This window comes from Pongo pygmaeus, chromosome 3 (assembly GCF_028885625.2).
Source record: "Pongo pygmaeus isolate AG05252 chromosome 3, NHGRI_mPonPyg2-v2.0_pri, whole genome shotgun sequence".
Lineage (NCBI taxonomy): Eukaryota > Metazoa > Chordata > Mammalia > Primates > Hominidae > Pongo > Pongo pygmaeus.
In genome coordinates, this window is record NC_072376.2 from 163,946,822 (window position 1) to 163,972,810 (window position 25,989).

The 25,989-nt window shown below is 44.1% G+C and overlaps 1 protein-coding gene and 1 pseudogene across 3 annotated transcripts in view; one reads left to right on the forward strand and one right to left on the reverse strand.

The window, feature by feature from the left end:
• Positions 1–10,692, reverse strand: part of LRBA (LPS responsive beige-like anchor protein) — a 764,782-nt gene extending 754,090 nt beyond the window's left edge. For 2 of the 3 annotated variants that reach the window (XM_054484861.2, XM_054484860.2), the window contains exons 1-2: positions 9,928–10,469; positions 9,153–9,587 (exon numbers count right to left, since the gene is read on the reverse strand). In XM_054484861.2, coding sequence (XP_054340836.1) covers positions 9,153–9,368 — 216 coding nt within the window. In that variant the 5' untranslated portion in view covers positions 9,369–9,587; positions 9,928–10,469. Of the gene's footprint in view, positions 1–9,152; positions 9,588–9,927 lie in introns of all 3 variants that reach the window. The other variant, XM_054484859.2, reaches the window with a different exon arrangement.
• A 10,877-nt stretch (positions 10,693–21,569) lies between these two features.
• Positions 21,570–22,095, forward strand: LOC129034968 (adenylate kinase 4, mitochondrial-like; annotated as a pseudogene).
• Positions 22,096–25,989: the final 3,894 nt, after the last annotated feature.

Consider the following 25,989-nt stretch of genomic DNA (forward strand, 5'->3'; position numbering starts at 1 on the left):
AACACCACACATCTACAACCATCTCATCTTTGACAAACCTGACAAAAACAAGAAATGGGGAAAAGATTCCCTATTTAATAAATGGTGCTGGGAAAACTGGCTAGCCATAAGTAGAAAGCTGAAACTGGATCCCTTCCTTACACCTTATACAAAAATTAATTCAAGATGGATCAAAGACTTAAATGTTAGACCTAAAACCATAAAAACCATAGAAGAAAATCTAGGCATTACCATTCAGGACATAGGCATGGGCAAGGACTTCATGACTAAAACACCAAAAGCAATGGCAACAAAAGCCAAAATTGACAAACGGGATCTAATTAAACTAAAGAGCTTCTGCACAGCAAAAGAAACTACTATCGGAGTGAACAGGCAACCTACAGAATGGGAGAAAATTTTTGCAATCTATCTATCTGACAAAGGGCTAATATCCAGAATCTACAAAGAACCTAAACAAATTTACAAGAAAAAATCAAACAACCCCATCAAAAAGTGGGCAAAGGATATGAACAGATACTTCTCAAAAGAAAACATTTATGCAGCCAACAGACACATGAAAAATTGCTCATCATCACTGGCCATCAGAGAAATGTAAATCAAAACTACAATGAGATACCATCTCACACCAGTTAGAATGGTGATCATTAAAAAGTCAGGAAACAACAGGTGCTGGAGAGGATGTGGAGAAATAGGAACACTTTTACACTGTTGGTGGGACTGTAAACTAGTTCAACCATTGTGGAAGACAGGGTGGTGGAATACTATGCAGCCATAAAAAAGGATGAGTTCATGTCCTTTGTGGGGACATGGATGAAGCTGGAAACCATCACTCTCAGCAAACTATCGCAAGGACAGAAAACCAAACACCGCATGTTCTCACTCATAGGCGGGAACTGAACAATGAGAACACTTGGACACAGGCAGGGGAACATCACACACCGGGGCCTATAGTAGGGTGGGGGGAGGGGGGAGGGATAGTATTAGGAGATATACCTAATGTAAATGACAAGTTAATGGGTGCAGCACACCAACATGGCACATGGATACATATGTAACAAACTTGCACGTTGTGCACATGTACCCTAGAACTTAAAGTATAATAATTAAAAATTTAAAAAAAAGAATTGCTTGAGCTGGGGTGGTGGAGGTTACAATGAGCTGAGATCATGCCACCGCACACCAGCCTGGGCAACAGAGTGAAACTCTGACTCAAAATAAATAAATAAATACATACATACATAAATAAAAATAAAGGATACAGGAGGATGTGTAAAAGGTTATATGCAAATACAATGGCATTTTATATGTTGGACTTGAACATCTGGGGATTTTTAAGTGGGAGATCCGTGGGGGTCCTGAAACCAATCTCCCATGGACATCAAGGGATGACTGTATTGTTACATTATTCAAACATTTTTAAAGGATGAGAGTAATGAACATCACTGGTTGCCAACCCAGCAACCACTCACCCTTTCAACTTCTTTTTTTTATGAGACAGAGTCTTGCTCTGCTACCCAGTCTGGAGTGCAGTGGCGCGATCTCAGCCCACTGCAACCTCCATCTCCTGGGTTCAAGCAATTCTCCTGCCTCAGCCTCCTGAGTAGCTGAGATTACAGGCGCATGCCACCACGCCCGGCTAATTTTTGTATTTTTAGTAGAGACGGGGTTTCACCAATGTTGGCCACAATGGTCTCAAACTCCTAACCTCAGGTAATCCGCCCACCTCGGCCTCCCAAAGTGCTGGGATTACACCCGTGAGCCACCACAACTGGTCATCCTTTCAGCTTCTTAGCCAGATATTTTTTGGGGGTATCCACCCTTCCTCATACAGTCCAGGTACTTCAGAGAAAACTGATCCCATCCTCAGATGCAATTGTTGGTACTAGTTTGCTTAAGCCAACTGACACATATCAACAGCCATAGTCATTGGTTTGTTAGTCCAATCAGGACTGGTTTAGAATGTTAGAATAGAGAGGCTGTCTCTTCCAAGAGATGTGAACAAGAATACGTGTGGTCCACTGGGAATCATCCCACAATCATGAGGAAATATTGACAGATTAAAGGTAACATCATAGAAAGCAGAACAGAAACAGAAAGAAACTAGGTCTTCAACATTACTGAGTTAGTGTAAGTCTTGTCCTACCTTTGGACCTCCAGATAATGAACCTATAAATCCTTTATTTGTGCTCAAACCAGCTGGAATTTTCTGTTACTTATAACATGAATTACAAATTGATATGGGGGGGGCAGAAAGCTAATTAACAAGCATGTTTCCAGAATGGATTACTCTTAACCCTAAAATCTGTGATGGCAGGTATTAAGGAAGAAATAATTCTAGATACACAAATATCAGAATTAAAACATGTTAGATAATTATGTTTCTAACAAATCTTCATATGAGAGCTTGAGAAGTGCCCACCTATGATTTTACATGGCCCGCAGAGTATTTTTAAATATTCTGACACTTTCAAATGTTACTTTTTCAGCCAGGTGCTGTGGCGCACTCACGAAATCCCAGCACTTTGGGAGGCCAAAGATGGCAGATTGCTTAAGCCCAGAAGTTCAAGACCAGATTGGGCAACATGGCAAAACCCTATCTCTAGCAAAAAAAAAAAAAAATTAGCTGGACATGGTGGCATGCGCCTGTAGTCCCAGCTAGTCGGAGGTCGAGGCTGCAGGGATCCCACATTGTGCCACTGCACTCCAGCCTGGGCAACAGAATAAGACCCTGTCTCTAAATTTAAAAAAAAAAAAAAAAAAGGGCCAGGCGTGTTGGCTCACACCTGTAAGCCCAGCACTTTGGGAGGCTGAGGCGGGCAGATCACGAAGTCAGGACTTGAAGACCAGCCTGGCCAACATGGTGAAACCCTATCTCTACTAAAAATACAAAAAATTAGCCGGGTGTGGTGACAGGCGCCTGTAATCCCAGCTACTTGGGAGGCTGAGGCAGGAGAATCGCTTGAACCCAGGAGGCAGAGGTTCCAGTGAGCTGAGATCATGCTATTCCAGCCTGGGCAACAGAGCAAGACTTCGTCTCAAAAAAATAACAACAACAACAACAAAATATATATATATACATACATATATATTATTTTTTAAAATCTCGACTTCTAATTTTTCCTAAAAAATCAAAAGGTCTGACACCATTGGGCCCATGTTACTACAAGACAACAATCAACTAGAACCTAATGCAACTGTATACAAAATACATTCTGTACACAGTCGATAGAAATGGAGCCTATGTGTGATCTGCTCAGCTCCTGTAAGTATTAGAAGTCTGCACCGTTAGTATTTAGCAGAATATATGTCAACAATGGATAATGGGTAATGAAAATGGCTATATAATGAGTAATGAAAAATTATATTCTATAACTTAAGCTGTAACATTTTAACTAAAATCATATAGAGTCAGCCTTTCATATCCATGGGTTCCACATCCATGAATTCAACCAATTACAGATCAAAAAAAATTGGGGAAAAAAACATTTCACAATGTTCTAAAAAGCAAAATTTGAATTTGCCATGCACCAAGTATTACCAGGTGATACAGGTTTGGCTGTGTCCCCACCCAAATCTCACCTTGAATTGTAATAATCCCCACACGCCAAGGACAGGCGAGGTGGAGATAACTGAATCATGGGGGCAGTTTCCCCCATACTGCTCTCGTGCTAGTGAACAAATCTCATGAGATCTGATGGTTTTATAAATGGGAGTTCCCCTGCACACACTCTCTTAACTTTCCACTTTGTTCGCCTTCCACCATGATTGTGAGGCCTTCCCAGCCATGTGGAACTGTGAGTCAATTAAACTCTTTCCTTTATAAATTACCCAGTCTCAAGTATGTCTTCATTAGCAGCGTGAGAACAGACTAATACACCATGTCAATGAAGTGATGTGAAGGCACTCTATTAGATATTTTAAATAATTTAGAGATGATTTACCAGCCTGGGCAACATAGCAAGACTCAAAAAATTTAAAAAGTAGCAGGTTGGCTGGGCACGGTGGCTCACGCCTGTAATCCCAGCACTTTGGGAGGACGAGGCAGGCAGATCACAAGGTGGCGAGATCGAGATCAGCCTGACCAACATGAAGAAACCCCGTCTCAATACAAAAATTAGCTGGGTGTGGTGGCACGTGCCTGTAATCCCAGCTACTCAGGAGGCTGAGGCAGGAGAATTGCTTGAACCCAGGAAGTGGAGGTTGCACTGAGCCAAGATCGCGCCACTGCATTCCAGCCTGGTGAGGGAGCAAGACTCCGTCTCAAAGAAAAAAAAAAAAAAGACTAGCGGGTTGTGGTGGCATACGCCTGTAAGTCCCAGCTACTCAGGAGACCGAGGCAGGAGAACAGCTTAAGCCCAGGAATTTGAGGCTACAGTGAGCTATGATCAAGCCACTGTACTCAAGCCTGGGCAACAGAGCAAGGCGTGGTGGCTCACACCTGTAATCCCAGCACTTTGAGAGGCCAGGGTGGGCAGATCACGAGGTCAGGAGATCCAGACCACCCTGGCTAACATGGTTAAACCCCATCTCTACTAAAAATACAAAAAATTAGCAGGGTGTGGTGGCACGTGCCTGTAGTCCCAGCTACTTGGGAGGCTGAGGCAGGAGAATGGCATGAACCCAGGAGGCGAACCTTGCAGTGAGCCGAGATCGCACCACTGCACTCCAGCCTGGGGGACAGAGCGAGGCTCCATCTCAAAAAAAATAAATAAAATAAATAAATAAATAAATAAAAATTTTAAAGAGATGATTTAAAGTATACAGAAGATACATGTAAGTTATATGCAAATACTATACCATTTTATATAAGAGACTGGAGCTTCTGAAAATTGTGGTATCCACTAGGGGTTCCGGAACCAATTCCCCACATATCAAGGGGTGACTGTAATTACTTAAAAAAAATTTTTAAAAAAATCATGAAAGTATGTATTTGTCACCAGCTCATGGGAAACACTATTCTTGAATTAAGTAGCACTGAATACCTTTAAATACCTGATGGAAGCCTTAAACTCAGCAGCAAGTTCCTGAAAACATGACAACATATATTAATTATTCTGGGTCTAAAAGTTTGACAAATTACTTTAAAATACAGATGAAGACAAAATAAAATGGTTTTAAACTGCAACAAGAAAAATGTACAAGTTGACCAGAAGTTTGAAACACTTGACTACGTTGGCGTACTGTTAATCAAAATTTATCTGCAAAACAGACTTGCAAAAGAAATTATAAACAGGGTAGTAAATTTCAAAGTAATTTATAACAGACTAAGGTCAAGCTACATTAGCAAAGTTGGAAGGTAGCACTTAAGAAAAAACTCTGGGCCAGGCATGGTGGCTCACACCTGTAATCCCAGCACTTTGCGAAGGCCAAGGCAGGCAGATCACCTGAGGTTGGGAGTTCAAGACCAGCCTGGCCAACATGGTGAAACCTAATTTCTACTAAAAATACAAAAAAATTAGCCGGGCATGGTGGTGCGTGCCTGTAGATCCAGCTACTGGGGACGCTGAGGCACAAGAATTGCTTGAATCCGAGCAGCAGAGGTTGCAGTGAGCTGAGATCACACCACTGCACTCCAACCTGGGTGACAGAGTGAGACTCCCTCTCAATTAAAAAAAAAAAAAAAAAAAAAAGGCCGGGCGCAGTGGCTCACGCCTGTAATCCTAGCACTTTGGGAGGCCGAGGCAGGCGGATCACGAGGTCAGGAGATCGAGACCATCCTGGTTAACACGGTGAAACCCCGTCTCTACTAAAAATACAAAAAATTAGCTGGGCGTGGTGGTGGGCGCCTGTAGTCCCAGCTACTTGGGAGGCTGAGGCCGGAGAATGGCATGAACCCGGGAGGCAGAACTTGCAGTGAGCCGAGATCGCACCACTGCACTCCAGCCTAGGCGACAGAGCAAGACACCGTCTTAGAAAAAAAAAAAGAAAGAAAAAACTCTGGAAAAGTTATATGGCTCTACCATGTACTATTTGGACACCTCTGGAGGAGAGGAACTTGTTCAATTTTAACAGTATAAACTTTATTGTTTAAGTAGCTAATATTTAGGCTAGGCGTGGTGGCTTAAGCCTGTAATTCCAGCACTTCAGGAGGCTGAACGAGTGGATCACGTGAAGTCAGGATTTTGAGACCACCCTGGCCAACATGGTGAAACCCCATCTCTACCAAAAATACAAAAATTAGTCGGGCCTCCTGGCGCACGCCTGTGGTCCCAGCTACTTGGGAGTCTGAGGCAGGAGAATCACTTGAACTCAGGAGGCAGAGGTTGCAGGGAGGCAAGGTTGCACCACTGCACTCCAGCCTGGGCAACAGACTGAGACTCTGTCTCAAAAAAAAAAAAAAGACGAACTATCAATTAGGAAATATTTAGGTGTAGAAGTACTAACAACATTGAGATGGACTAATTTACAGAATCCCAATACTTTAGTTCTAATTTTTTTTTCAGGGTGTTGCTCTGCATGATTGCAGCTCACTGTAGCCTCGAACTCCTGGGCTCAAGGGATCCTCCCACCTCATCCTCCCAAGTAGCTGGGACTACAGGTATATGCTACCATGCCCAGCTAATTTTTTATTTATTTATTTATTTATTTTGTAGAGACACGGTCTCACTATGGTGCCCAGGCTGGTCTCAAACTCTTGGCCTCAAGTGAACCTCCCAAAGCGCCGGGATTACAGGCATGAGCCACTGTGCGCAGCTGCTTCCAAAGATTTTCTAGAGTGGCCAAAACCCCCGATAATCCATGAAAGAGCATGAAAACTATTTTAAGGGACAATGGAAGGGGAGAAACTGCTACCTAATATTCTCAGCAACTTTTCCTCCCCTACCTGACAAGCGAATGATATTAAAGAGGAGGGGTAACTAACTGAACAGACTCTTCTCTCTCCTTCTATCCAGGCACCTACTATCCTGCAAATACGCAGCTTTGAAGGACTTAACCAGTGACCTTAAAATCTATACCAGGTCTACAGTTCTAGGAAGCGTATAAGCAAACTACTGCTATATAATTTGGATTTTCTTTAATGATAAAAATGCAAATGACTCACGTTTGGTCATCCACTCTAACATAGCACATTCTAAAGAACAGGAGTTCACATACTCCTTCTGCCAAAAGATGTTGTGTCTTCACACACAAACAACTAATTATGGATTATATTACTACCACAGATTTCTGTTTCTCATTGAAGGCATATGAAGATTTAAAAAAGAACAAAAAATCAGAAAGGAAATGTTTCAAGTCTATTTTGAGGTAAAGCACTCAATTTACCATTTATCTTCTTCAGACTTACATATGAAAGCCCCACACACATGCACACACACAAGATCCCCAAAATGTTGACAACTGTTGAAGCTGCACAACGGATACCAGAGTTCATTATACTGTTCTATTTTTGCATATATTTGAACATTTCCATAATATGCAGTTTTTTAAAATATGTATGTGTGTGTCTATAGTTGTTTATACATAAAGTCCCAATAAACTGACATAGAAATATCCAATTGTTCAAAGTTTTCATCCTTCAAAAGTAAGTGAATTTCTTTTTTTTTTTTTTTTTTTCTGGAAACAGTCTCTCACTCTGCCACCTAGGCTGGAATGCATTGGCACGATCTCGGCTCACAGCAACCTCCACCTCCTGGGTACAAGCAAGCGCATCCGGCTAATTTTTTTGTATTTTTAGTAGAGATGGGGTTTCACCATGTTGGCCAGGCCAGTCTCGAACTCCTAACCTCAAGTGATGTGCCCGCCTCGGCTTCTTGCGGTGCTGGGATTACAGGCGTGAGTCACCACGCCCAGAAAGAATTCCATCTAGCTACTTTCTTATTCTAGAAGTTGTACTGCAGGTGACCAGACCATTAGTGAAGGTCTAGTGAAAGAAATAATTAACTGCCCCAGAATAAAACAAGCCTAACCTTGAAAAGAGGCAAAGGGAAAGGTGCTAAACAGTTATTACAATTAACTGCATGTTTATATTTGGTCCTGTTATCCTCTAACACAGGTGGGTAGGTAGAAAAGGGGGAAGTATTTTAGGGCCAGATTTCCTTTTGATTCTTTAAGTTGATGGGCAAGAGAGGCTGGAATAAAGAAATCTAAAAAGTCTCCATTATAAATGATAACCAAGCCAGGCACAATGACACATGCCAGTAGTCCCAGCTACTTAGGAGACAGAGTGGGGAGAATCGCCTGAACCCAGGAATTCAAGACTAGCCTAGGCAACAGAGTGAGACCTCATCTCTAAATAAATAAGTTAATGAATTAATTAAAGGTAGAATTGTATAATATATGAATTATACCTCAATTTAAAAACAATTTAAGCCCTATACAGTGATGCATGCCTATAGCCACAACTACTCAGAAGACTGAAGCAGGAGGATAGCTTGAACTTAGGAGGTTGAGAACAGCCTGGGCAACATAGAGAGGCCTCATCCCCCTCCCACCCCCACCCAGAAAAAAGCATTCATAGCTCATCTGAGTATAATCAGCAATTTCCAATGACTAACTATGCTTTCCTGCTAGATATGAATTTATAAAACACATAAAGATTATACTGTATCTGCTTCAATTCCTTTTTTCATATTGCCATTCAATTTTCACAAGATTACTTTAAATGCAATCCTAAATTCATCCCCAATTTAACTTTTGTTAGTTATGTCTAAAAATAAAACTAGTCAAAATTAAAAATACTAACTTTGCAGCAAATTAATCTTGCATCAGCACTACAAATTTTTAAACTTATTGTAGCAAAACATAACTTCGACAGAATCAAAGACATTAATTCTCAAGTCCAAAAAAAGGTCACAAGAACTTACTTAAAGTGGTAAAGGGAAACGCAGACTTAGGCATACATGCCAAGAAAAAAAAAAATTAGAGATAACTCCTCCGCTAGAACCTCCCCCAAATACTTCCATAGCAACAATTATTTCCTTAGCACAAAAGTGATGTGTTCACTTTCACAAAACCTGGATCATCTAAGTTTGCACAATTCCCTTCAATCTAAAAAACAGATGAAATTGTTTCATTTAGGTGAGTAGAATTTTGTGTCCCTATAAATGAAAAAAGTCACCATCAGTGTGAGTAAACACATGGTTCCAGCTTTAAGGTCTTGTTCCCCAACCCACTGAAAAGAGTATATGCTTATAAAATATTCATCGACTTACCAGGTTAAAGACAGTTTCTACAATATCCCTATTGGATACTTCTCCAACTTCAACCAAACCGGTCAACACGGCAAATTTCATTCTGATGCCCCTGATGGGGAGCCCTGGTTTCAGAGACAATGCACCCCCTTCAGTAGGGGTTTCTTCTCTCCCTCCACCTCCCCCGTCATCACCTGTTGGTGGCGGGGAAGGGACACGATTGTCTTCGCTAGCCATTGCTAGCTCACGAGAAAGGACAACTCAGAGTCACCCTGGGACAGCAGTCGCTGCACTGGTAATGAGCACAACACACGCAATGCAAAACGAAAGGGTCCCTCTTCCAACTTGTGGAGAAACCCCAAAGCAGTTGATGTGGAAAGTCCTTGGCGTCGCCCTCCTCCTCTTGGAGAATATTTGTCCAATCTCTCTCCCCGAGGCTGACAACAACGCCAAACCCTATTGGAAGATTAAATATATGTTAAATAGGCTAGGTTTTGTTTTAGGGTTTTGAGGGGACAAGAGGGAAATAGTTATTGTCGGTCAAATAAGTTACTAAAGGCACCCCACTACTAGCCACCCGCTTCTCCCGGGCTCAAAGAGCTGGGTTCTGGGTGAAGGCAGGTCCAAGAGGCCCCCGAACAGGCTCACTCCTCCCCCACTCTCGTGCAGGTTCCAGGCGCAGGGTAACCTCTCCTCACAGGTGCACTACAAAGAGAAACTGTCGCGGGGAAAGGAGGGATCGGAGGAAAGAAGGGGGGCCCACAAGCTAACACAGAGGTAGAAAGTTCTTCCTCACCCAGATACTCCGGACTCGTCCTCACCCCCCGCCCAGGAGCAGCGAGACCGAGGTGGCGGCGGAGATCCAGGGCAGGAAAAGGCGGGGGAAGGGGGCGGTGATTATTCTAAATGCTCGGCCCAGTGGGAGGAGTGAAGCACCTCTCTCAGGCACCTGAGATTCGACGGGAAGAGGTGGGGAGGTGTGTGTGGTGGCAGGAAGGGAGGGGAGCGGCCAGAGAAACCCGGCGGCAACCGCAGGGAGAGAAGGGAGGACAGAGAGGTCAGTGCACCTGGTCGCAGCCTCCAAGTTTCCCTAGTCCGCTCCCCGGGAGTCCGCGGCTGCACAGAACTCCATGGCTTCCTGGCCCGCCCCGCCCCTGCGCTCAGCCTTTGCAAAAGCAGCCGCTGCTGGCGCTACGGTGGCCGCGGCTGAGGCTGCTGCGAGTGGTGAGGATGCTACTGCCACAGCTCGCCCCGCCACGGCTCGCGCGGCTGTCGTGTGCCCACTGAAGCTGCTCCCGGCCGCCATGACAGCGCCGAGGGCTGCCGGGCGCGGCGTGCGCGTGCGCGAGCGCGAAAGCGCAGGGCGGGAGGGCGCGAAGGCGGAGGCAGCCGCGCGGCGGGGGCGCGGTGAGGACGCGCGGACAGCTAAGGGGGCCCCGAGCCAGCCCGAGCGCTGGGCTCGGGCTTCCGGCTGCACTAGGCGCGCTGCTCTGGTAGCACCAGGTGTGTCCCCGGCCCGGTGAGGAGAGACGCTTCCTTCCGAGGGCCTACACTTCCCCCTCTCCCACTCTCGGACCTCAGGAGGTGCTTCTGCCAAGTCCTGAGGCGGGGATTCTGGCACTCCTGCTGTTGTTAAGTTACCGTAGGGTCTTTTCGCGCGGAGGGAACCCGCGCCGCCTTGCCTAGGTGTCTCATTGGACTTGGAGAAGAACACCTGAGGGACCTCTACGAGCCAGAGCGGTGACGGCGCTGGAGCCAATGGGGCTGCTGTCGCTGCCCAGTGGGAGCGAGGAGTCCCCACCCCTGGCTGCTTTCAGCTGCTGCCCGCCTGCTGCTCTCGGCGGAGACTTGGAGATTTCCACTGGGATACCTCGGCAGCTGCCACCATTCGGGAGGGGAGGGGAGGGGACCGAGTCGACGAGGAATGGGAAAGATTCCTTGCTTTGCAGCTGCCGCGCAACCAAACCTCTCCCACATTGATTCTAGGGAGAGGATTCCTGAGACAGCTGCTACAAACAGCGTGGAGACAGGGTTCATTGTGCCTGTAGACCTCCGAAGGGTTTTTTCCTCTCGTGATTTTCCAATGTGAAGATTAGGCTCGCGTCATTCTCAGAGTAGATCAAAAGATAAATTATATTAGGTAGTACAGATAGGTCTTCATACTCAGTGTCCCTTCTTTCCACCCGCTATTAACAGTAAAGCATTCTTCCTAGTGAGTAAAAAATAAATTTAGTGGCAGGTGGTTTTTCACCCACGTGTATCCTTTGAGGTCAAAGGGCCTTTTTAAAAATACGCCTAGCTCCTAAAATGAAAGTGAAGCAAAAAGTGGGATTAAACAAAGGAAGAATTCTAGAGAATTTAGGAAAAAAATATAGTGGTTTGAGAAATAGTTTCCTGAAGAAAAAGTTATTTGAGATGGCCTTGAGAAGTGGACAGAAGCCGGGCGCGGTGGCTCACGCCTGTAATCCTAGCACTTTGGGAGGCCCAAGCAGGTGGATCACCTGAGGTCAGGAGTTCGAGACCAGCCTGACCAATATGGTGAAACCCCCGTCTCTACTAAAAATACAAAAATCAGCCAGGCATGGTGGTAGGCGCCTGTAATCCCAGCTACTCGGGAGGCTGAGGCAGGAGAATTGCCACTGCACTCCAGCCTGGGTGACAGAGCAAGAGCGAGATTCTGTCTCAAAAAAAAAAAAAAGACAACTTTAACTCTCACGTGGAAATTTGGGAAGAAAAAGGTAACAGATGCAAAAAGCAAAGGAGGGCTGGGTGCAGTAGCTCACACCTGTCATCCCAGCACTTTAGGAGGCTAGTGCAGGAGGATCACTTGAGACTAGCCTAGGCAACAGCAAGACCCATCCTCTTTTTTTTTTTTAAACGGAGTTTTGCTCTTGTTGCCCAGGCTGGAGTGCAATGGCGCAATCTCGGCTCACCTCAACCTCTGCCTCCCGGGTTCCGGCGATTCTCCTGCCTCAGCCTCCCGAGTAGCTGGGATTACAGGCATGCGCTAATTTTTTTTATTTTTATTACAAGCCCGGCTAATTTTTGTATTTTTGGTAGAGGTGGGGTTTCACCATGTTGGCCAGGCTGGTCTCAAACTCCTTACCTTAGGTGATCTGCCCATCTCAGCCTCCCGAACTGCTGGGATTACAGGTGTGAGCCACCGTGCCCGGCCAAGGTCTCTATTTTTTTAAAAAAGAAGCAGAAGAAGAACAAGCAAGGGGATATTTTCTTTAGAAAAGTGTTACACCTTTTAAAAATACTAAAATGAATTCAACTGCACCAAATCTCATGTGGTTGTAAATGTTTGTTGAAGATTTGTTTTCTGTAAGTAGACTTAGATATTCCAGAGATGAGGCAGACATCTTTCTGATGATCCGAATTGCCGACATACATTTCCAAAGTAAAAGGCAACATCAGTGGCTCCCCATTTCTGAAATCTCTGGAAAACTAAACACCTCAAGTTTGTTTCACATCATTAATGAATAACTCTGGAACAAGGGGGAGTAGGGTGTGCCTGCAGAAGAGACACAACTTTCACTTGACCTTTCACACATCCGTATTTCGAAAGTGAGGCATTAATCCTAAAAGGCCTCTACTGATGAAACAATGAACACAGACAATTAACCAAATATTTCTAAATGCCGGGTACAGTGGCTCCTGCCTGTAATCCCAGCACTTTGGGAGGCCGAGGCAGGCAGATCACCTGAGGTCAGGAGTTTGAGACCAGCCTGGCCAACATGGTGAAACCCCATCTCTACTAAAAATACAAAAAAATAGCCAGGCGTGGTGGTGGGTGCCTGTAATCCCAGCTACTTGGAGGCTGAGGCAAAAGAATCGCTTGAACCCGGGAGGCAGAGGTTGCAGTGAGCCACGACCACGCCTTTGCCCTCCAGCCCGGGCAATAAGAGCAGAAACTCCATCTTAAAAAAATATACATATATATGCATATATATGCACAAATTGTCAACTATTTATAAAAATTTTTCAACCTCTTTGCCCATGGTTAAAACAAAATAGTTGGCAAAAATTGGAGGTTCACTGCAGAAAGAAGCATAGGGAAGGTAGAAGTGGAAACTGTTCACTTCTAGGCAAGCCAGTTAAAATGCAATCAATAGGCCCAGGCACAGTGGTTCATGCCTGTAATCCCAGCACTTTGGGAAGCAGAGGTGGGTGGATGACCTGAGATTGGGTGTTCAAGACCAACTTGACCAATCTCTACTAAAAATTAGGTGGCGCATGCCTGTAATCCCAGCTACTCAGGAGGCTGAGGCAGGAAAATCACTTGAACCCGGGAGGCAGAGGTTGCAGTGAGCCGAGATTGGCCACTCCAGCCTGGGCAACAAGAGCACAACTCCATCTCAAAAAAATAAATAAATAAAATGCAATCACTGTGGATTATTATTTCGGTGTATGACACAGAATCTTGGAATGCTTCCAGATGAACTATCTGCCTATCAAATCTTAAGCTCCTTTATAGCACAATACTTTACACATTATAGGTATTCATATTATTTGGATTGAGTTGAAACTCTGAAGTTACTTGCTTTAATTTTTCTCACCTGAAAGCCCTTGTCTGAGCCTACACAGCTATTAGCAGTGACAGGGAGGAAAATCCTGGTATGAATGAGTATCGGCTGGGCACAGTGGCTCATGCCTGTAATCCAAGCACGTTGGGAGGCCAAGAGGGGAGGATTGCTTGAGACCAGCCTGGCCATCATGGCGAGACTTCATCTCTACAAAAAGTTAAAAATTAGCCAGGCATGGTGGAACACATCTGTAGTCCCAGCTACTGGGGAGGCTGATGTGGGAGGATCACTTAAGCCGAGGAGTTCGAGGCTGCAGTGAGCTGTCATGTTGCCACTGCACTGCAGCCTGGGTGACCAATCAAGACCCCATATCAAAAACAAGTAGGGGAGGCCAGACGTGGTGGTAGCTCATGCCTGTAATCCCAGCATTCTGGGAGACCAAGGTGGGCAGGTTGCTTGAGCTCAGGAGTTTGAGACCAGCTTGGGCAACATGGTGAAAACCCGTCTCTACAAAAAATACAAAAATTAGCCAGGTATGGTGGTGCATGCCTGTGGTCCCAGCTATTTGGAGGTCTGAGGTGGGAGGGTCGCTTGAGTCCAGGAGGTGGAGGCTGCGGTGCATCAAGATCACATGACTGCACTCCAGCCTGGCTGACAGAGCAAGACCTTGTCTCAGAGAAAAGGGGTGGGGGGCAAGGTATCTTAATATGGAAAGCAGTTTTACCATTTGTTTATATCTTCAGCACTATTAATGGAAGTTTTCTAGTCAAAAGCCTTCATATGAACTATCAGCAGATGAGTTAATAGGACTACCTTACCTGTATCCCTGTATCATAACCCCCACCCCCGCAAAAAAAGGAAGGAAGAAAAAAAAATTACGTCCTATAAAGCCAGGCTCAAGTTTCCCATCACCATCTAATTTGTATATCACTCTAACATTAATATCTTGACACAATTAAGGACTAAAAGTTTTCATAATGTTCCTTGTTTTCAACATACACTGAAATCTTGTCAGAAAAAAAGAAATACATAGTGAATTCAGAACAGGAAGCCTTCTGCATAACTCAGAGTAACTAAAGCAAAGAGAAAGTAATTTCATACTGAAATCAAGAAGATTATTGATGTGTAAACCCTTACCTATATGCAAAGAAAAAACGTTTTGAGAACAAAGATGGGATGGAATTTTCTTTCTACTGGAAAATCACCCAATCCACCCAATTGTGACTTTTTGGCATTTTCCTAGGGTATAGATTAAATTATAACTTAGGGGAAAAGCACCACCTACATGATTTGCTGTACACCTGTTTGTGTATCTCTGGACTTCGAGTTTCTTCAAATTATTAAGCATAGCTTATATCTTAGGCTGGAAATGCATGGCAATGGTTTTTTAGCCCTTCCTATGAGAAAGCCAAACATTGCTTTTACTATTCATTAAATCTTACTAATAATAAATAAAACCTCAAATGTTAGTAGCCCTTATTAATGACATTTTCATGGGGCATTTGATACTAGGAACAATTATAATTTAAAGGAAAAAGACATTACCTATTTATAGTTAGAAACTCAAAAGTTTAACATCAACAGTTTATGTGGCTGGGCACGGTGGCTCATGCCTGTAATCCCAGCACTTTGGGAGGCCAAGGCAGGCAGATCACTTGAGGTCAGGAGTTCAAGACCAGCCTGGCCAACATGGTGAAACCCCATCTCTTCTAAAAATACCAAAAAAAAAAAAAAAAATAGCTGGGCATGGTGTTGCACTCCTGTAGTCCCAGCTACTCGGGAGGCTGAGGCAGGAGGATCGTTTGAACCTGGGAGGCAGAGGTTGCACTGAGCCACGATGGTGCCACTGCACTCCATCCTGGGTGACAGAGTGAGCTTCTGTCTCAAAAAAAAAAAAGTTTATGTGATTATTTAAGTTCAAAATTATCTACATCAACTTACTATATCTTGGACTTTTTTGTGTGTGACGGAGTCTCACTCTGTTGCCCAGGCTGGAGTACAGTGGCGCCATCTTGGCTCACTGCAACCTCCCCCTCCCGGGTTCAAGCAATTCTCCTGCCTCAGCCTCCGAGTAGCTGGGATTACAGGCATCTGCCACCATATCCAGCTAAATTTTGTATTTTTAATAGAGATGGGGTTTCACCATGTTGGCCAGGCTGGTCTCAAACTCCTGACCTCAAGTGATCCACCCACCTCGGCCTCCCAAAGTGCTGGGATTACAGGAGTGAGCCACCGCGCCCAGCAGGACATTTTAAAAAACATTTTTTCCCTTATGTATGTCACACAAAGGGTAGAGACTTTGAAAAGGGCAACTTCACTTTCAGCAAATGTGCTAGCCAAAACATACCTTTTAAGACATAAAATATTAATGCAGTACTTAGTGTAGTTGATAAGGTGGTAGGTTGGTTGATTTGTCTTTTCTATTCTTCCCTTCTCTATTTGGTTCTTAAGTAATATGTAAATAGGTAGGCCATTTGCAGTGTTCTCTTATGATAGTAAGATAGTGCCATGAGACTGCAATGAAATGTTGCACCACCACACCACCCTACCTTTGCAATTTATATAAGTGCATGTCACTAGAATGACTGTTGGCATTTATCAGCTAAGTTCTGAATGGCTTGTGCAGTTGAGGTCTCTGAGAGGTCACTCCATCCCCTTAAAGTGGTAGGTTTCCATTTCCATCATCAGGATAGAGGTAGGAGTTCACACAAGAAATGAGACACCAGGATGTTGACTTCAAGCAGACAGGAAAGGAGATTACTTTTCCTAGCCCTCATTCTCTGGGGTTTGAATGCTAAATTGCTTACCAGTACTCTAAGTAAAGAGAGAAAGATAACTTCTGTCATGTGGTAGCATGCTTGGAACATTCCCTCTTGGAATCCAATCTACTTGGAGAACCCACGTGGAGAACAACTGAGACCCATCAGTTAACAGCCCCAGCTGAATTCCCAGCCAACAACCAGCACCAACTACCTGCCATTACATGAGTAAGCCATCTTGAATAGTCTAGCCTTCAGATAACAACAGCACTAGCTGTTGGGGGTGCAGAATTGAACATGGGTCTAGTTAACCTACACAGAGTCTTGGGTTGTTTCTATATAGAAGAGACATAAAGCCAAAACATCAGGTGAAAGAGATTATCTAGTTTTATTCCTGACCATATTACTTTTGGGGGGGAATGTCGGGGGGGGACCATATTCCTTTTGTTTGTTCAGAGTAAAAACTTTTAAAATGTTCCAGCCTGGTCACAGCTATGCCGAAATCCAGAGTACCCATAATTGGGCCTGCATGTTAAAGAGGGTGAGGTGATACCCCTGTATTTAGCCAGAGATTTTCAAGGGAAAGGGGAATTTTGTGGGATCATGTTTGGGGTTATAAGGTCCACAAGGAATTTTCCAAGGAGGTTTTTCCCTTTGTTGCTAACTGAGAAGACTTGGGTTTAATTTTATTAAAGGAAATATCCATTTCCTTACAGAAACTCCATATGATTTTCTTTGCTAAGAAATATGTACAAGTTCAACTCCACTAATAAAGGAATGTAAATTAAGATAGTTTGAGATAACATCGTTGCCTCTCTCATTGCAAATATTTATAGTATCCAGTGTTGCCAAAGGGGAAATATACACTCTTATTTACTGCAAATCTACAACATCACTGAGAGGCATTAATACAATGCACTTCCACTCTTAAGGATATATCCCAGGCGTAACCAGGTAGTTCAAAGATACAGTTAAAATCATTTTCATTTTAGAATTATTTATAATTTCAAAAATTTAGAAATGATCTAAATGTCTAATACACACAAAGAAAAGTTGTACATTCTGGTTCTTCCATACAGTGGGCATTGGAGGTAGTTAATGGACATGGAAAAGTTTCATGACATATTCAATCAAGGGACTCAGCCTGGCCAACATGGTGAAACCCCGTCTCTACTAAAAATACAAAAATTAGCCATGTGTAGTGGCACACGCCTGTAATCCCAGCTACTCGGGAGGCTGAGGCAGGAGAACCACTTGAACCAGGGAGGCGGATGTTGCGGTGAGCCAAGATTGTGCCACTGCACTCCAGCCTGGGCGACACAGCAAGACTGTCTCTAAATAAATAAAGGGACTCTTCTTCAAGTCATGTGCCATTGATAATGTGGTACCAAATAGGACCAAAAAATATTTAAAGCAAAAAGAAATTCACTCATTATCTTAAGTCATTCCAAAAAACATTTGTTTAGCATTCTAATGTACCAGGCATTGCATTAGACATTTAGGTTAAGAAGTAAAAAATTCAGTCCCTGCCTTAAGGACTCAATTCAGTATGTTAAGCCTATGAAAACCTAAAAGAGAGACTTCCAAGAGAAGGTGATACCAGACTTGAATTTTAAAGAATAACTAGGAATAAGCCAGATGAAAAATTTGGGGAAGGTTATTCCAGGATATGAAGTCTCCAGAATGGTTGGACATTTTAACCTTAGAAGACAACTGAATTCAACTATGACTCTTAAATAAGTAGGTTGTTCTTCTAGATAGAACTATAGAGCATTAAAAGGGTTGCTCTGTTTATATGTGTTGAAAAATGCATCCTATCACCCCCACTTAGGTTACACTCTTTATTTTTTTATTTTATTTATTTACTTTTGAGACAGTCTCCCTTGGTTGCCCAGGCTGGAGTTCAGTGGCGCGATCTCAGCTCACTGCAACCTCCACCTCCCGGGTTAAAGCAAATCTCATGCCTCAGCCTCCCGAGTAGCTGGGATTACAGGTGGGTGCCACCACGCCCAGCTAATTTTTTTTGTATTTTTAGCAGAGACAGGGTTTCATTACGTTGGCCAGGCTGGTCTCGAACTCCTGACCTCAAGTGATCTGCCTGCCTCTGCCTCCCAAAGTGCTGGAATTACAGGGATGAGCCACTGGGCCCAGCCACAGTCTCTTTATAGATACTCTTCCCTTCCCCCATCCTCCCATTAGAGGCGAGAGTCTTGCTGTGCTGCTCAGGGTGGTCTCAAACTCCTGATCTCAAGCGATCCTCCCACTTCGGTTTCCCAAAGTGCTTGGAACTGTGTAAGTCGCCACATTTTTATGGCACTTTTTATGTATAAAGAACCTGAGTTTGGGTAACTCTGATCCCGTGACATTAAATAGTATTGTGATTACTTAAAAGCTCAGCATAATGTTTTTTACCCTTGCACAAAGGAGAAATGGAACTGACCCTGTGCTCACACGATAGGCTGCCAAAAACAAATCATCCTGAATACTTGGTTTTTTTAATGAATGAAAATTATGTGGCTGGGCACGGTGGCTCACACCTGTAATCCCAATACTTTGGGATGCTGAGGCCAGCAGATCACGAGGTCAGGTGTTCAAGACCAGCCTGGCCAACATGGTGAAACCCCATTTCTACTAAAAATACAAAAATTAGCAGGGTGTGGTGGTGGGCTCCTGTAATCCCAGCTACTCAGGAGGATGAGACAGGAGAATGGCTTGAACCCAGGAGGCAGAGTTTGCAGTGAGCCGAGATCGCACCTCTGCACTCCAGCCTGGTCGACAGAGCGAGACTCCATCTCAAAAAAAAAAAAAAAAAAAAATTATGTTAGCATAATTAAGTCCCCGTGCCAAAATTATAATTGTTACATGAAAATGGTGAGTGACCACTCTCTCCCCAGCCGAGCCTGGGCCGCCACAGCTGAGAGACAGACACTCATGGCGAATGGGACCGCTCTTCTCATTCTGCCTTCCTTCGGACCCCCTAGTCTCTCCTCCCCTCCCGTGGGAGGTGCGTGGGAGGCAGGGGTGCAGAATCTAGCCCAACATCTCTGCCCCCGCCCTCTGCCTCATGGCGTTGGTGGGTGGTGGGGGGGCCCTCTGATCTAGTTTACTTATTTTTTTAAATTTTGGGGGCCAGTCACGGTGGCTCACACCTGTAATCCCAGCACTTTGGGAGGCCGAGACGGGCGGATCACCTGAGGTCGGGAGTTTGAGACCAGCCTGATCAACATGGAGAAGCCCCATCTCTACTAAAAATGCAAAACTAGCCAGGTGTGGTGGCACATGCCTGTAATCCCAGGACAGAGGCTAAGGCAGAAGAATCGCTTGAATGCAGGAGGCAGAGGTTGCGGTGAGCCGAGATCGTGCCATTGCACTCCAGCCTGGGTGACAAGAGCAAAACTCCGTCTCAAAAAAAAAAAAAAAAAAAAAAAATTGGGCCAGAGGTGGTGGCTCACACTTGTAATCCCAGCACTTTGGGAGGACAAGGCGGGTGAGTCACCTGAGGTCAGGAGTTCAAGACCAGCCTGGCCAACAGGGTGAAACCCCAGCTCTACTAAAAATACAAAAATTAGCAGGGCGTGGTAGCAGGTGCCTGTAATCCCAGCTACTAGGGAGTCTGAGGCAGGAGAATTGCTTGAACCTAGTAGGCAGAGGTTGCAGTGAGCCAAGATCTCACCACTGCACTCCAGCCTGGGTGACAGAGTGAGACTCCAGCTAAACAAAAAAAAATAATTATAATTTTGTTTTCAAAAAACAGAAAAGGAAAAAAATGGTGAGTCTGGGAACAGCAAGTAGGTTGTTAATGGGACTTGACTAGAGATGAAGCTAGAGGCCAGACGTGGCTCATGCCTATAATCTAAGCACTTTGAGAGGCAGAGGTGGGCAGATGGCTTGAAGCCAGGACAGCCTGGGCAACATGGCAAAACCCTGTCTTAAAAAAAAAAAAAAAAAAAAAAAGCCCAGCACGGGGTCACGTGTCTGTAGTCCCAGCTACTAGGTACTCGAGAGGCTGAGGTGGGAGGATGGCTTAAGCCTGGGAAGACTAGGCTGCAGTGAGCCATGAAGGTGCCACTGCACTCCAGCCTGTGTGACACAATGAGACCCTGTCTCAAAAAAAAAAAGAGAAGAGACTAGAGAGGTGGGATGGACCACTGTAAACCTGGCTTTGGACTTTCAGACTGGACTCTACCCTGAAGGCAACCTGCTGCCTTTAGAGGATTTCAATCAATAACCTAACAGGATTTCACTAGCCTCTTAAGAAAATCCCGGACGGTCGGGGTGGCTCATGCCTGTAATCCCAGCACTTTGGGGGGCCAAGGCGGGCAGATCACCTGAGGTCAGGAGTTCAAGACCAGCCTGACCAACATGGAGAAACCCTATCTCTACTAAAAATACAAAAAAATCAGCCAGGTGCGGTGGCGCATGCCTTTAATCCCAGCTACTCAGGAGGCTGAGGCAGGAGAATCGCTTGAACCTGGGAGGTGGAGGTTGTGGTGAGCCGAGATCGCGCCATTGTACTCCAGCCTGGGCAACAAGAGCAAAACTCCGTCTCAAAAAAGAAAATTACTAGCAGCTACCCAACCCCCACTATATATTTGGGTAGAATCATCCATTATATAGAACTGATGGAGTGCAGTGTTTACATTATTCTATAATTTGGATTTTAAAGATGAAAAATTGTGTGGGATGAGATGATTAACATATTTTCATTCCAGAAGGGGGTTTAGTTTTAGGCCTTTTCCTAAGAATGTTGAGAAACCAAAGATTAAGAAAAATGTCATCTCCCCATAGATATCACACTATCTTTAGTGAGGAGCTGTGTATAAGTATTATTTAACTGTTAAGCAAATAAACGTATTTGGAAGATTCGTGTTGCTGTGTGTGGCACACAGTCCTAGGAAACTGGTGTGACACAGTCCTAGAAAAGCATATGGTCGCCTTTGTCATACATGCAGCCAGCCTCAAATATAGAAAATGACATCTTGAAACTGTAATTCCCCAATTCAGTGGGTCTTAATCTTCAGTCATTAGATTCACCTAGAACCTTAAGCCTCACTTGATACAGTTTATAAATGCTAATACCCGATAGGTGCAGCACCAACATAATGCGCATGGAAGTCTTGGAATCATTTACCAAGAAGGTCCTGAGCACAGAAGTTGGTGAGATGGCAAAGCAGTATACAGAGAAAAGTCTTTTGGTTCCAGACCATGTGATCACATGCCTAATGATGTCTGAGTTGGAGAACAGGTGTGGCCAGCACTGGCTTCTCAATGGTTTTCCTAGGACATTAGGACAAGCCAAAGCCCTGGACAAAATCTGTGAAGTGGATCCAGTGATCAGTTTGAACATTCCATTTGAAACACTTAAAGGTTGTCTCAGCCGCCGTTGGATTCACCCTCCTAGCGGAAGGGTATATAACCTGGACTTCAATCCACCTCATGTACATGGTATTGATGATGTCACTGGTGAACCATTAGTCCAGCAGGAGGATGATAAACCCGAAGCAGTTGCTGCCAGGCTAAGACAGTACAAAGACGTGGCAAAGCCAGTCATTGAATTATACAAAAGCCAAGGAGTGCTCCACCAATTTTCTGGGATGGAGATGAACAAAATCTGGCCCTACGTTTACACTTTTCTCAAACAAGATCACACCTATTCAATCCAAAGAAGCATATTGACCCTGCCCAGTGGGAGAACCAGGAAGAGGTGGTCATTCATTCAATTGTGTGTGTAGTATTGGTGCTGTGTCCAAATTAGAAGCTAGCTGAGGTACCTTGCAGCATCTTTTCTAGTTGAAATGGCGAACTGATAGGAAAACAAATGAGTAGAAAGAGTTCACAAAAAGGCCCTCCTCTGCCTTTCAAAAGGAAGGTCACCTACACATGTTTAAAATGTCTCTGCACATGTCTCAAGCCCTACAAGAAAGCAATTACAGCTGGGCACGGTGGCTCACGCCCGTAATCCCAGCACTTTGGGAGGCTGAAGCAGGAGGATCACGAGGTCAGGAGATCGAGACTATCCTGGCTAACACGGTGAAACCCCATCTCTACTAAAAATACAAAAAAATTAGCCGGGTGTGGTGGCAGGCACCTGTAGTCCCAGCTACTCGGGAGGCTGAGGCAGGAGAATGGCGTGAACCCAGGAGGTGGAGCTTGCAGTGAGCCGAGATCACGCCACTGCACTCCAGCCTGGGCAACAGAGCAAGACTCCGTCTCAAAAAAAAAAAAAAAAAAAAAAAGAAAGCAAGTACAGTGTGGGAATCCTCAAAAAGCATGGGAAGTATAAGTATTTAGCTACATAAATGTTGTAAGATCATATCTTATGTATAGAAGTAATAAGACTGTTTGGAATTACTGGACAAATTGAATAGTTAAGGTTTCCATTCAGGACAATAAAATGTATTTTGGAAGTGCTGCTAACTATTGATGCTGACAGTGTTTCACTCCTATGAGTGATCCAAACATATTATAAATAAGTGGTAAAGGGAATAGAGCCTGTGGGGTTAAACAGAATGTTATACTAGCTGTGCCTGGATTGAGTATAACAGCTTTATGATTATGGGATAACAAAATCTTTATTTTTTTTTTCTGTTCCAAAGATTCATCCTATGGGGTGGCCATAAAGTATAGAATTAGATACTAATATTTTGTAATTCATTATAACATAATATCAATAAACCATTTGTTAAAAGAAAATAAATAAATAAATAAATGTTAATACCCAAGCCAATCACATCAGAATCTCAAGTGGGACCCAGACAGATATCAGAGATATCAGTGTTTTTTTTATATAGCTTTCTAGGTAATTCTTTTTTTTTTTTTTTTTTTTTGTGACGGAGTCTTGCTCAGCCACCCAGGCTGGAGTGCAGTAGTGTGATCTCGGCTCACTGCAACCACCGTCTCCTGGATTCAAGCGATTCTCCCATCTCAGCCTCTGAGTAGCTGGGATTACAGGCACCCACCATCATGCCCGGCTAATTTTGTATTTTAATAGAGACAGGGTTTCACCATGTTGGCCACGCTGGTCTTGAACTCCTGACCTCAGGTGATCCACCCGCCTCAGCCGCCCAAAGTGCTAAGATTACAGGCGTGAGCCACTGCACCCAGCCATAGTTTATTTCTAAATCAAATGTGGTTAGTAAGCTGGGCACGGTGGCTCACGTTTGCAATCCCAGCATTTTGGGAGGCCAATATAGATGGATCACTTGAGGCCAGGAGTTCAAGACCAGCCTGGCCAACATGGTGAAACCCTGTCTCTACTAAAAATCCAAAAATTAGCTGGGGCTGGGGGCAGCGGCTCACACCTGTAATCCCAACACTTTGGCAGGCAGAGGTGGACGGATCTACCTGATGTCAGGAATTCGAGACCAGCCTGGCCAACGTGGTAAAACCTCATCTCTACTAAAAATACAAAAATTAGCCAGGTGTGGTGGCACACACCTGTAATCCTAGCTACTCGGCAGGCTGAGGCAGGAGAATCACTTGAACCCAGGAGGCGGAGGTTGCAGTGAGCTGAGATCGGGTTGCTGCACTCCAGCCTGAGCGACAGAGTGAGACTCCGTCTCAAAAAAATAAATAAATAAAATAAAATAAAATAAAATAATCCAGGCATGGTGGCGCACCCCGGTAATCCCAGCTACTCATGAGGCTGAGACACAAGAATCACTAGAAGCCAGGAGGTGGAGGCTGCAGTGAGCTGAGATCTCACCACTGCACTACAGCCTGGGTGACACAGCAAGACTCTGCCGCAAAAAAAAAATACAGAAAAAACATGTGGTTAGTAAACAAGAAATTATCATTTAGGAAAATGTACTCTAATTTCCAGAATCTAAATGAGATTAATGGAAGTTCCGTGATCAGCATCTACAGAAAAAATTATATTATGTTGTACAGTAAAATTAGAAGGTCTTTATTCCTCTGCTAAATTAAACCTTTTAAAATAGATTGTTAGAACATTTTACTTGGTGTTTAAGCTTTAAAAAATATATATTTCGCTTATGTCATTTTAACTAGTTGAGAAAAATCTAATACAGAAAGTAACACATAGCAGTACTGATCTAGTTTTAGTTCCATGAGTCATAATCGTAGAAGCTTGGAAGACAAAAAGAGAGAGAGAGAAAATCTATTGAATTGAGGCCCTGGAAAAATGAGGTAAGACTAACTTAAATGGAAACAAGTTTGGTAAGCCACCTCCAGACTATAGTACACATTTATTGCATTCAGCCTTTGTGTTGTGTTCTTTACAGATGGGTGAGAATTAAGAAAAGAATATAGGCTGGGCGCGGTGGCTCACGCCTGTAATCCCAGCACTTTGGGAGGTTGAGGAAGGCAGATCACCTGAGGTCAGGAGTTTGAAACTAGCCTGACCAATATGATGAAACGCCGTCTCTACTAAAATTACAAAAATTAGCCGGGAGTGGTGGCATGTGCCTGTAATCCCAGCTACTCAGGAGGCAGAGACAAGAGAATTGCTTGAATCTGGGAGGCAGAGGTTGCAGTGAGCTGAGATCGCGCCATTGCACTCCAGCCTGGGCAACAAGAGCTAAACTCCATCTCAAAAAAAAAAAGAAAGAATGTAATTTTCCTCTTTTTCTAATTCGCCCTCAGCCATTATTAACCAATTAACCAAGGTGGTGGCATACAAGGTGAACAGAACACTTGAGCAAATTAATATTACTGTTCTTTTCCTTTTTGTTTTTTTTATGTTCCCAAACATTTGACTGTTAAATATTTGGAAACCAAAGTGAATTCACTTTTTTTTGGTACTACTAATTTAATTTGGAATTGTGATAATTCAGCAAGCTAGGTAAATATTAACCTTGCAATAGGAAGAATGAAAGAAGACCACAGCCGTATCTCCTAAGGTTTCAATCCCAAATGCAGAGATGAGTGCAACTGGCTGGCTATGTGTGAAGAACAGATGGTGACCAGGCAAGAATAAAAGCAAAGAGACCATTTACAACAACACTTAAATAGTCTAAGCAAGGTGGAGGCTGAAAAGAAAAAGAAAAGGATTCAAGATATATTTTGCCGGGCGCTGGGGCTCACACCTGTAATCTCAGCAATTTGGGAGGCAGAGGTGGGTGGATTGCTTGAACTCACAAGTTCAAGACCAGCCTGGGCAACATGGAGAAACCCCTGTCTCTACAAAAAAAATACAAAGATTAGCCAGGCATGATGGCGCCAGCCGGTAGTCCCAGCTACTCAGGAGGCTAAGGTGGGAGAATCACTTGAACCCAGGAGGTCGAGGCTGCAGTCAGCCAAGATGGTGCCAAGGCTGGGCAACACAGTGAGACTCTGCCTCAAAAAAAAAAAAAAAAAAGAAGATATATTTTGAAAACCCCATCTCTACAAAAAAAAAAAAAAGAAAAAAGATAGAAAGAAAAGAAAAGAGCACCAACGGGATTTGTTACTGTTTTGGCATGAGGGAGTGAGGAAGAGTGAAAAGGGAGAAATAAAAGATGGCTTCTACGTTTTTGACTTGAGCAAGTGCGGAGAATACACCCGTGACTGAGGTGTTCCTGACGGGAGTTGAGCTAGAAGAGGACTAGCAGTGAAATCAATGAGTAGCTT